This window comes from Phasianus colchicus, chromosome Z (genome assembly GCF_987193195.1).
Source record: "Phasianus colchicus chromosome Z, bPhaCol1.hap1.1, whole genome shotgun sequence".
Classification (NCBI taxonomy): domain Eukaryota; kingdom Metazoa; phylum Chordata; class Aves; order Galliformes; family Phasianidae; genus Phasianus; species Phasianus colchicus.
The window spans coordinates 64,328,318-64,340,542 of record NC_143476.1 but is presented as its reverse complement, the minus strand read 5'-3'; the positions used below and the strand labels follow the sequence as shown (position 1 = coordinate 64,340,542).

The 12,225-nt window shown below is 40.3% G+C and overlaps 1 protein-coding gene across 3 annotated transcripts in view; it reads left to right on the top strand.

Moving 5' to 3' along the window:
- The first annotated feature begins 11,928 nt into the window (after positions 1-11,928).
- Positions 11,929-12,225, top strand: part of RCL1 (RNA terminal phosphate cyclase like 1) — a 35,081-nt gene continuing 34,784 nt past the window's right edge. For 2 of the 3 annotated variants that reach the window (XM_090130835.1, XM_090130834.1), the window contains exon 1: positions 11,929-12,122. In XM_090130835.1, coding sequence (XP_089986961.1) covers positions 11,984-12,122 — 139 coding nt within the window. In that variant the 5' untranslated portion in view covers positions 11,929-11,983. The remainder of the gene's footprint in view (positions 12,123-12,225) is intronic. The other variant, XM_090130836.1, reaches the window with a different exon arrangement.

Genomic DNA, 12,225 nt, shown 5'->3' with positions numbered 1-12,225 from the left:
ACGAGTGCGGCCTGCAGCGGCGCCGCCTACCCCCGGGCGGCGCCTCGTCCCCGTGCCGGGCTGAGGGTGGCAGGAGGCCGCGGAGTGCCGGTGACAGCTCTCCTGGTGAAGGAGCTGTCAGCACGGGGGAGAGAAGGGAATGATCTTTATAGTAAGGCACAAAAATAACCGCCAAAATACTGATACCCAAGCAAGCCGCGTTAAAACGAGAAGCATCAGACAGCCCTTAAGGCAAGCACTGTAACAAAGTAACTTCTCCCTCTCCCTCCTAACCCCACCCCTAAAAAGCAACCACGTTAAGGAACTACAAGCACGGATGCTTATTAATGCCCAAACGCACCACATTCATACTCAAGAAGCCCTTATGAGACCATCAGTCCTCCTCCCCTGCCCCCCGGGTCCCCTTCCAGCACCTCCCTCAGCCTGCCCGTGCTTCAGGAGGACCACCGCAGCTCTCCCCCATCAAGCCCCCTGCCCCTATCCTGACCATAGGAGTGCCTCTTCCCTACCCTTAACTTGCTCAGTTTAAATTTCCAAGACTAGCCTTGAATGTGGCTTATTATCTGACTGTCACCTAGTGATCACTGGACTGTTGACACATACTGTTGTTATCACTACCCCACTCTGCTTGCCCCTGCTCAGGTGCCATAAGGTTGTACTGTGGTCACCTCAGCTCCTGGCTCACCCAACTTCATTCAGCAGCTCTGCTCTTGCTGGTCTTCATAAGGCTGCTCCAACAGTATGATAGCAAGTAGCCACATTTTTTAAAAGCTGGGGCTGAGCTTTGTTTAAGAGAGTTTAATGTCGACTGCTGCCACTTGGTCCTCATTTGAGCACTGTTGTTCCAATGACATCCAGAGGCCTCTTCCCACAATACAATTCAGTGATTCTCAGCAGTATGCAGCACTTTCACTAAAACATAACACTATACCACTAGTTCAATGTTCACTGTCAGGTCTGCTGCAAAAATAAGCCTTCCTGCTAAAGATTATGGAGATGCTACTTAGTGGATCTCACCCACTATGAACATGGAGAGCAGCAGTGAAAACCAATCTCACAGAAAGCAGAACCAAAGACAAAATGCACTTTAATGAAATCCAGCTTTCCTTTTTACAACCTTGTTTAATTGCAGTGGTTGTAGAAGTCTTCTGAAATAGCAACAGAAAAACCTTCAGATGGGCATGTGGTATTCAGCAACAGTATGAGCAAAGCCCAAAAAACTGTCTAGTAGACAAGATGAATAGCCTTAATGTTTAAGTATGAAAACACTAGCTGAGCACTTAGAAGTATAAGCATCGAGTAAGCCCCATAATCAAATCTGTTATTACCTCTCTTTATTCTACAATGCAGCAGGACAGAAAGTGTGAAGCATTCAAAGCTTTATGAGAGTTCCCTGGGAAATATCTCAGTTTGCCAAAGCAGTAGTTATATGTACAGGCTGCAACACAATTTGGTAATGTAGATGTTAGAACCCATGCTGTTTATTCGCAGTTAAATGTTTCACATAAACTTATGAAAGGTAGAAAATTTTTGAGTGTTTCTAAAACAAATTTTGGGGAAAGGGAAGTTATTGTATGAAATAAACACTACAACAAACACTAGATTTGTCAGTGAGATCACTAAACCTTATTTCAAAGTGTATAAAAAATGGAAATATTTTATCTATGTGTTAATGAAGGAGCCTGAGGATCAACTTTCCTGCAGGCATTACTGGACAGTTCAAAGAAAAGGCACAGAGGACAGCTAAAATAATCACACTATCAAAAACCACTTAAAAACATTTTCAGATTTCAGAAAGCATAAGCAAAGAAAGAGTGGATGGAGGTGGATTGAGAGCCACTTCACACATACAGTCTTACTAGCATATAGTCTTTGCAAAACAACATGTGGGTAACTGCATTATCAAGTGTTCATAGTAAAATGAATTATTGTTCCCTTCTCCTCAGCTATCTTTGCCAGAGTACATCCTTCATCCTAATGGTTCTAGGTAATACTTGTGGCATATTGAGAAATGCAAAAGTGAATAAATAAAGGGAGGATCTGTAGCAGCGATATAGATAATTGGTTCACTAGTTCTTCAGTACAGTCCTTTAGTTAAAAAATATGCACATTATTTTTTTCTGCATAATTTTAACATTTCAAACATGGCAATCGTTTATATTAATCCAGACTAAACTACTCATATTTTAACACAGTAATCAATGCTTAATTAATACAGCCTACATTGTATTCTCAATTAACCTTTTTCCTGCTTACAGATCAGATGCTTTATTCACACATGTAGTTTGCACATTTAAGTTCAGCCTATATGCCTTTGTGCCCTTAAGTCCTGATTAAGGAAGTTTACCTTACCATTTAGCTATCACAAGGGCATCAGAATCTTATTTTAAACAAGTCCTAATGTTCTTTCCAATAAAGAGTCTTTCAGACTTTTCAGTAGCTTTTCAAACATAAGTAATTCTTTAAAGAGACTTATTAAGACTTATATTGTAAAAAGAACTTTAGTCTTATCTTCTCCTTGGAGATCCACGTCCTTTTGAGTTTGCTAAAGAATTTCATTAGAACTGTAACAAAACTATTTCCTATCCTTTCTATTTTACATCAGAATGATTTCTTATGTGAGGAAGAAGTTACACAAGGGCCATAACAAAAGTAATGAATTCTATTTTAGTATGTTGGCCCACAGTGTCAGAGGCACACATTGGTGGAATGGCAACAAAGGTTGAACATTACCACCAATACTCTGTTAGATTTTGTTGCTGTGTAACAAATGGCAGCAATGGGGCAGTTCTACAGAATGACGCATTAAATGAACAGTATCTTGATCAGTTCACCCATGTGAATCAGCAGATTAAAACCAAGGAAACGTACGGGGCTGAATATTGGTTTCAATGCATTGGAAATGATGGCAACAACACTGGAATATCAGAAAATCTGTGCTGAGTGTGTCCCATGAATGCTCATATGGGAAAAAAAAAAAGAACACTATATCCAAGTTTTCCTGGATGTATTGAACCAATAAGAGGCTGAAGGTGGCAGATCCCTGGATCACATCATGACTGGTGATGAGATGTGGAGTCATCACTATAAGCCAGAGTTAAAACAGCAGTTCAAGAGTAGTGACATGTGAATTCCTTAGTGAAGAAAAAGTTCAAGACACAGCTTTCAGTGGGTAGTAACATGCACTGTCCTTTGCAATACAAGAGGTGTAATCTGTCTGCATTTCCTAGTACACAGGAAAACCATCAACTCAGACTGCTACACTGCAGCTGAATAAGTTGAAAGGTCAAATTTCCATTGTCAGGCCAGGGAAGAAGACACCTTTCTTTTGTAGGTATGATAATCCCAGACCTCGTACCAGTTCAATGACCGGGAAGTACATTCCCAGACTTGGTCATACCACACCCACTGTATAGTGGCATATAGAATCATTACTTCTGGAGTGACCTACATAAAATACCGTCCCTTTAACATTTCACTTAATATGAAAGATACAGAAATGGAAAAGGAATAAAATTAGGTGATTGTTGTATGCCACACTAGCCTGAATAAGCAAGAACAATCAGGGTTAAGCAAATCATGGGTCTTCCAACACTTGAACATACACTGCATTCACCAAAACTCACAGGTGACTCTTAACCACCTTCTCTTTGTATATGAATCTTTAGTGGATTCAGACAAACACCAACAAACTTAATTTCTTGCTTACTGCCTACTCGTGTGAAAAATGGCCACCTTTCTCGCAGTCCAAATACAGGCTTGAACATGACATGCAGAAACACTTTCTGTCACTAGATGTCAATGAAACCACGTTTAAAGATACTGCTGCTGCATTTGGATGCCTGGTTCTTTCACTCTGGCAGTGCAAGCACCCATGTTATAAGCACCTTGTTTCCCAGCTCACATGGTTGTATCTGAGCTGCATGTGCACTATATGTTCTCCAGTTTGTTTAAAACAGCTAACATTGTATACTATTTGATAAAGCGTGGAAAAATGCAACTCCACAATGACATATCTTGCAGATTTTACGGTATCTTCATATCTTTTCTATACCTTCAAATGCATCACACATAGAAAGAAGAATCAAAGCCATCTGCTCATGGTTTCAAAAAAATGTGATCACTAATAACGTATATTCCCATTCACTTTTAAAGAAAATATTTAGAGCACATAAAATTGGATCACACTGGTCTCATGTCAGCTAACTCATAATCAAGGCTCTTCATACAGGCCACTAAGTTGAAAGGATAGCAAATGCTAAGACTCTTTTTTTGTCCGCGTAAGACACACTCTTTAACCTTAAATGCCTGGCTGTGAATCCAACATCCGAAAAGATACATGCAATAAATTACCAGACATTAGGAAGTAGGTCAAAGGGCCTGACATTAAAAAGGAGACCACTAAGGAAAAAAATCAGTTTTAAAAGAATCTACCTACAGCTGTGTTAAGAAAAGAACTAAGAACAGGGTAGCTAAGCAAGGTGAGAATCTTTATGAATTCAAGAAATGAGAAAGTACAGCCTTTTAAAGTTTTTTAAAAAAAGCCAAGAAAACAGATTTAAGATATAAAGTTCAGACCAAAAGATAATTTTGAAGTAGATTTTGAGTGTAATACAACTGCTTTTTCTTTTTTTTTTTTTCCCCCCCTAAGCGCTGAAGATACTCTGTAACAAGCACCTGCACACATTGATTGCTGGTTTGGTTTAGTTTTGGGAGGACCAGGGGGGGTTCAGATCTTGAAATTATTTCTAAATATTTGTTATAATCCAAATCAAGGAAATACACATTTGAATTATTTGTGTACCAGTGGCTCTCTTCCAAAGATTGCCAATGGGAATGTAAGAAGCATACCTTCTACAGCTGTTCCACAAGCTCTATCAGAAACAGTTTATATGACCTGCCCGGGAACTATGAAGTACATCCATTTAGGTTAAGTTGAAATTTTTCAGATAAGTCATTCTCCATAAGATTTCATGTTCACTTCTTTGCCCTATCAGTTTTAGAATTGGACCCAAATTCATCTTCTAATGTAGGAATTCACAAGGTAAAATTCTATTTGGTATCCTACTTGTCCAACTGCAAGGCAGGGAACAAAATTACAATAGAGTATTTTTTATCATTACACATCTGGTAGCCTGTAATTTTGAGTAGCCACTTGTGTCACTCACCTAAAAGCTTCACATATGCACAGACTGAGGAAGCCACTGCCTTCTTCACCTAGCTCCCCAAGGCAAGAGATTAACCATAGATTGCCTTAAGCATGCACTACCTATCCATAAGCCAAAGTAAAGCAATGATTTCCAAACTGGGAACTCTTCAGCTTTTAAAATGTCTCCAAAATATTTGTTGAGAAAATACAGAAAAACAATGAATAACTTTGTGATTAAATCTTTTTCAGGGCTAATGGCTACATTTTTGCCATAAAGGTTAAAAACAAAGCTCAGGTGTACCTGATGAGACCAGCTGCCTTAGTCAAAATAGCTCATGAGAGAGTGGTCACTATCGACTCGACCAAACGGGCTACTGATCCAACCTGCTGATGAGTTCATCTTATGAAAGCAAAAATACTATTCAAAAATTATAAACTGGATGGGGATGAATAAGAATCGGAACAAACAAAAGGAAAGGATGAGAGCAGCAGGTTGGATGAAGAATAGGATCATTATCTTCAATAACTGCATTTGTTTATCTGGATGTTTAAACTATATCCTCAGTAAAAGATAAGCCAACAGAAAGCAAGAACAGGAGAATCACACTGCTAGCATTTACCTTTAGGACATAGCTTCCCAATATGAAAAGGTCAAAATGAATATTAGGTTGACTTGTTCATGCTCCTTTCTCATTTTAGAGTAGGTCAGTTCCACGACTGAATACAATTGCAATACAGTTGTAGAAATAGCTGTGATGGAAGATGGGGACAGTAAGAGGCCATGGCAGGCGTACCTTAAACTTGCAATCCTATCCAAAACTTTAAATTTTGAAACATTGCCTGAATGTAAGTCTACACCAGAAAATGATAAACTTCACTAAACTTCAGGGAAGGCACTTGCAGCCAAATGTAAAATAACCTTTCAAATTCTTTGCTCTCAGTTCTTTAGACTCAAGTGCTGTTCCACAGAGGTTTACAACACTAAGTCCCACCCTTCTTCCTAAATCCATCAATCCATCTCTGCATTCCGTCTTGAACTTGCAGGTCATGAGAAGCTTGGTCAGAGAGCTAATCCAATAGAACATTAATTCATCAAGACAACCTTCAGGCACCACAGCTCCCTGAACTGTGCTGCAGATACATCAAACACAAGAAAGGGTACATGGCAGCCAGATTTCCATTAGCTGAACAATATTATTCTACAACAGTCATTAGCTCACAGGGAAAAAAAAAAAAAAAAAAAAAAAAGTGGTTCAGTAGGATCCCAGATACTGGGAGTAATTTGTATACTGCAATCCCTACCTAGATATATTATTACATTTGCACCTAGTACTATTGTTTAGACACAGATATCACAGCTATTCAAATAGGTTTAAAAGATTTCCTGCACTGAAAAGTTTATGATGTGCATTCATATCTGTACTGATACAGACAAGTAGGGCAAGCATTCTGGATACCATACATTAAATATCTTATGTGTAATTGAGCTTTACAGATAGAACAGGAGCGTGTTCATAGGTGCAAATTTATTGGTTTTCTTCTATCATCTTGTATAATAAACAAGTATACAGATGTATAATTGACAAATATATAGAGAAGTTAGGCTGGTCTTTAGACAGCATATAGCTAGAAAGGTTATCACGCTGGAAACCCCTCCTAGTCACAGGTGAATTGCCTTCACTGTGTTCCCATGGCTGACTCATTGCTTGCCTCGTGATCAATCAGAGGTTCAGGCCATGATTCAACAGTTCCCATACACATCCCCACATGCCATTGTCCTGGACTCTTGGGAGTCACCACTCAAAGGCAGAACGTGCTGATGAAGTCAACAGCACTGGGAGGCCTGTGTTCCTTTCTGTTTAGCAATCCTGCTCTGCAGCTCAGAAGGCTGTCTGAACAACTGAAGATGTTTCTTTTCTAGATAGAGCTATTTCCCTAGCTGGCTCAACCTCCAGTTCTCACCACTATTGGTACTGGCTCCCTAACTCAGATCACAGTAAAAACTTCTTTGGCAGAGAAAGTTTTCAACTTGTAATAATACAGAATATAACGAATAATTAGTGACTGCCAACTTCATGAAAGCCATACCTCAGATTCCTACCTTTTTGATATTGGGAATTTACTAAGAATAGTATTTTTCCCAGATCTTTAAAAACTACAGTTAAGTAGTTTTTAGAAGGAATGTTTCATAAGCTTACTATAGACTTGAGGAAAACCAAGACAATTTAGTACTTCAGAATGGGAATTACACAGATTCTCTGAGATCATCAACTTACATTTTGGTGAATTTGACTTATACTTTAAACTTAAATCTTGTGTAAATAACTTACCTTGAGCATATCCTAGCTGAAAACAAAGTGTGGTATGTCCTCCTTTGTACAGACAAGTGTTCTTGCAAATCATACTGAATTTCCTGCTGACCAGGATTTCCTTCCTTCCCAAGAGTTCATTCAGTTAATACACAAGGTTATATTACTAAGGCATTCCTCCACAGATCACACAGCAATGGTCATTATACATGACACTAGTTTAGGCAATTTGGAGTAGGATACTTCTTTTTTTCTTTTTGTAAAACTCTCTAAAACTGTTAGTTAAAGTATTCCTCCCTTACATTATAGTAATTTTAAACATTTGATAAAAATTCCTACATAAATTTCTTCAAATTTTCAAAAATTCATTTAATATGCTTTTAAACTAGAATAATTTGCTAGTTATTTCAAAAGTTAACTATCCAGTCAGTTGAACAGCTGATTTAAACTTTAAATGTCACACTAATCAAACTATAAAGGACTGAACTTAAAGGAGAGTACCTGCAACAAACCTGTATATAAAATATACAATCTTATTTTCTTGTCTTTCAAATCTATTCCAAGATTGAAGTACTGTGTTTGGAGCTTGTTTTCTTAATCATCAATCTTATCACTATTAACCTCCTTCAGCAGGGTTTGTATGAGATAACAACAGCCTTTTCTTTCAAAGAAGCCGTTATCACTTTCCTTATTTATGGAAAGTGATAACTACCACAAAAAACAAACAGTTTCTGTACAGCATTGCTAGTTCTTCACTGCTTATAGAGATGAATGAAGAATGGGAAAATATATTCTAGATAGTAAAACCACCAGCACTTCAAGGCACAGTAAGGAAAAAAAAATCTGAACAACATGATTATTATAAAAAAATAGGCTATCGTTTAGATAGTACAGATTTATTTGAAACAGATTTAATCTTCATAAATAATAGTTGATTCTAAAATCTCTTGACCTGGACAGTAATATTTGAAGAGTTAAAAAGAAAAAAGAAAGAATTTCAAAATGATGCTAAAGCACTGCATTTTCCTAATGATATCAGAATGGTTCAATTTTGAACCTACAAAAAGCTGAGAAGTTTTATCACTACAAGCAATTGACTGTTTCCATGAGCCTCTTCAAAATGATAAATGCATCTCAGGTTTCTGTTTATTGTTTTTAACTAGCACTCCAGCTTTGAACAATTTGCTTTAACTAGAGATTTTAAAGCTGTCAGAATGACTGCATTTTCAACACAGGAAGACTGACACATCCCTCCTCCAAGGAGAGGTTGAGTGAATTTTGACTGTTCAGCTTGGAGAAGGCTCAGTGGGGATCTCATTAATGTACATAAACACCTGAAGGGAGGGTGCAAAAAGGATGTAGCCAGGCTCTTTTCAGTGGTGCCCAGCCTCAGTACAATAGCCAATGGGCAAAAACTGGAACACAGAAGACTCCATTGGAACATCAAGAAGCACTTTGTTACTGTGCAGGTGACTGAGTTCTTCTCCAGGAAAATCTTCAGAAGCCATCTGGGCATGGCATCCTGCTCTAGAGTCCCTGCTTGAGCCGGGGTTGGACCAGATAGACCCAGAGGTCCTTTCCAACCTCATCCATTCTGTGAAAGTGTGAAAAATAAATGCAAATCTATTAAACAAACAAAAATAAAATTTTAAAAAAATTGTAGGCTTAAAAGTAGAATAAGACAGAGAGCTGAACGTTAAAATATAGAAGACTTCCCTTTAAAATTATCACAGTGTGTTCATTCAGGAAAAAGTCTATGATTTGGATGATTTGGGAGCTATGATTCAGTAGTAATCCAAGTCTAGCCATATAAAATTGCCCATTTCACAACATGAAACTCTGCAGGTAATAACTGCAATGCAATTTCCATTTTGTTCTGCATTAACCCAGGTAGGCAGCTAAACACCACACATTCAGTTGCTTACTCCCTCTGCTTGGTGAGATGAAAAAGAGAATCAGAAATGTAAAAGTGAGAAAATTTGTGGCTTGAGATAAATAAGATAAGATTAAAATAAAATAATAATAATAATAATATAATAATAAAAATAAAATAAGATAAGATAAGATTGATAGATAAAGTTAAAGCCACATATGCAAACAAAGCAAAACATGGAATTAATTCACCAGTTCCCATTAGCAGGTAGATGTTCAGACACATTCCTGGAATGCAGGACTTCATCGCATCTAACAGTTATTTGGAAAGACAGAAGCCACAACTCTGAAAGTCCCTCCTTTCTCCTTCTCCACAGCTTTTATTGCTGAGTGTGATGTTACACAGTATGAAACACCCCTTCGGTGAACTGGGGTCAGTTGCCCTGGCTGTGTCGCCTCCCAGCCTGTCATGTACCCCCAGTCTCGACAGTGTTTGAGAGAGCATAAATAACAGAAAACTCTAACTTTGTGCAAGTGTTGCTCAGTGCATCTGCTCCAGAACATCACTGTATTATCAAAAATGTTTTGGTCACAAATCCAAAATACCACCACATGAGCTATTCTATCCCAGCCAAAAACAGAATAGCTACCACTAAAACCATTTTTTTTTTTTTTTCTCTGAGGACTGTAAGTAGTCAAATTGTGATAGATCATTATAAGTAGCTTGTAGATCAGTTTATCTAAATAACAAATGACCCTTAGTCGCACCGATAAAAAAAGCTGAGCTACCAAGCAGCTAGTAAGAGGATGTCGTAGTTCTTGCAAAGCGTCCCTATCATGGCAAAAATATATATATATAAATAAATGCTTCTGTCTCTGGAAAGTAACTTATTCAAAAGAAATTGAAGTTTTATTGGTTTGTATAAAAAACATTCCAATCTTTTCTGTTTGTAGCCATATACACTCATGGCACGTGGTCCACCATTGAAAGGACATCCAGAACAAAACAGGATTTCATTTTTCTCTATATAACAGGGATTCTGCGTCCACAAAGCTGCTTCAGTTTAGATCAGGGGCTATTTCATCTTTAATTCATCCAAATATCCAGGTAGTAATACTAAGTTTAAACTCCACTTTTGCCATCTTTCTAAGTATATCTTTTGAGTTGCTCTTATACTCCCAGAGGGTGTTTAAGGCACAAACAAAACAGGAACACATCTATTGAGTACAGAAATATGTCAATATTTTGCTCTAGGGAAAGGTTTACATTGAGAACACACAAGAAAATCAGAAAGAGCATTGCTTCCTACAGCCCATGTTTCTCACTGAGGATACTGAAGATCATTGCTGGGGTCAAACATACACCAACAGTCACTAATGGTCCTCAGCATCTCCATCTGCAACCTCCCACACACTGGCTCCTGTTAAGCGCAGGTACTGAGGGCTCTTGTTCCTTGCCTCAGCTACACTGTAGGTTTAGATATCTCCAGATGCACTTCCTGATGGGATAGCAGTCCTGTCCCACCTCCTGGATGGGCCCCTCAGACCTAGGGTACAGGTTTATCTTTAGCCCCATCCACTACTCTTCATAACTGGATCTGCTAGGTGGATCCCGGGTCTGACAGATTGCTGTCAATGGACCTGGCACCTATTCTGTGCTCTGGTCAGTGAGGGCACTGCCTGCCTGTGCAGCACTCATCCTCAGCTCCTGGAAGCCTTCAGCCGCTCCCTGCTAACAGTCTGACTTTGTCCACAGCAAAGCACAAACTGTATTAGCCAGGGATAAGAGCTAACATGAGTTTCTGCACATGAGGAGACACAAAGCGGAATATATTTGTGGAAAACACCACTGTATTGAGGGCCCCCTCCAGCACAGGATATGGGATCACTTTTGTGTGTTCTTAGTTTTCTGTGTAACACAAGAAACTTCCTCCTACCTAGGCATAAATGTATCCCAGCTTTCTCTCATGGGTAACTCTGTTACCCATGCTGTAATCCGTCCTTCTCTCAAAGACAGCCCAAAAGCAGGAGTCTCAAGTGGTTCTTTCATTAATTCTCCTTACGACGGTCAGCAATAAATTACTTTTAAAAAGAAAAGTTTGAATGAACACATCGCCAGAAGCTAGTTTGTTCTTATCTGAGAAGCGTATCCTGGTCCCCAAACCACGCTCCACCCCAAGATTTAATTCTTCATCTGTCATATAGCGGGGATTCAGGAATCCCACAGAAGCTGAGACTGCAGAAACAAAGCACCACGTAACAGCGCGGGTGAAAGACCACGCCAAACCAGAGGCAGACAAACCAGCCTGCAATAAAAATAAAAAAATAAAAAAATACACGCACGACGAGCAGAGAGGAGCAATAATTAATTACCGGCTCTCGAGCCGCGTCTCCGGGCACGGCCCCGCAGGCGGGACCACACCTCATCCCGCACGGCAGCACCGCGCGGACATTCGTCCCAGCGGCGGGGCGGGACGGAGCGGACGCGCGGTTCCCCAGGCACCACCCCTTCCTCCCTCCCACCGGCCCGTCCGCCGCCGTCCCGGCGCCCCGCCCCGCCCCCGCCCCGCCCCCTGCCCTTTGCCCCCCCGCTGTCCCAGCGCTTCCTGTTCTCAACCACGTGGGCGCGCCGGCCGCGGGGCAGTGCGGTGGCATGGCGGGCGGCGGCGCGCAGTGCCTCAGCTTCGCGGGGTGCAACTTCTTACGGCAGCGGCTGGTGCTGTCCACGCTCAGCGGGCGGCCGCTGAAAATCCGCAAGATCCGCGCCAAAGAAGAGGACCCCGGTCTCCGCGGTGAGCGAAGCGCAGGCGGAGTCCCTAAGGGTGCGGGGTGGAGAGAGTGGCGGAGCCGGGCGTCTTCTCGGGCGCTGCCGCGGAGGGCGGACCCACCCGCTGC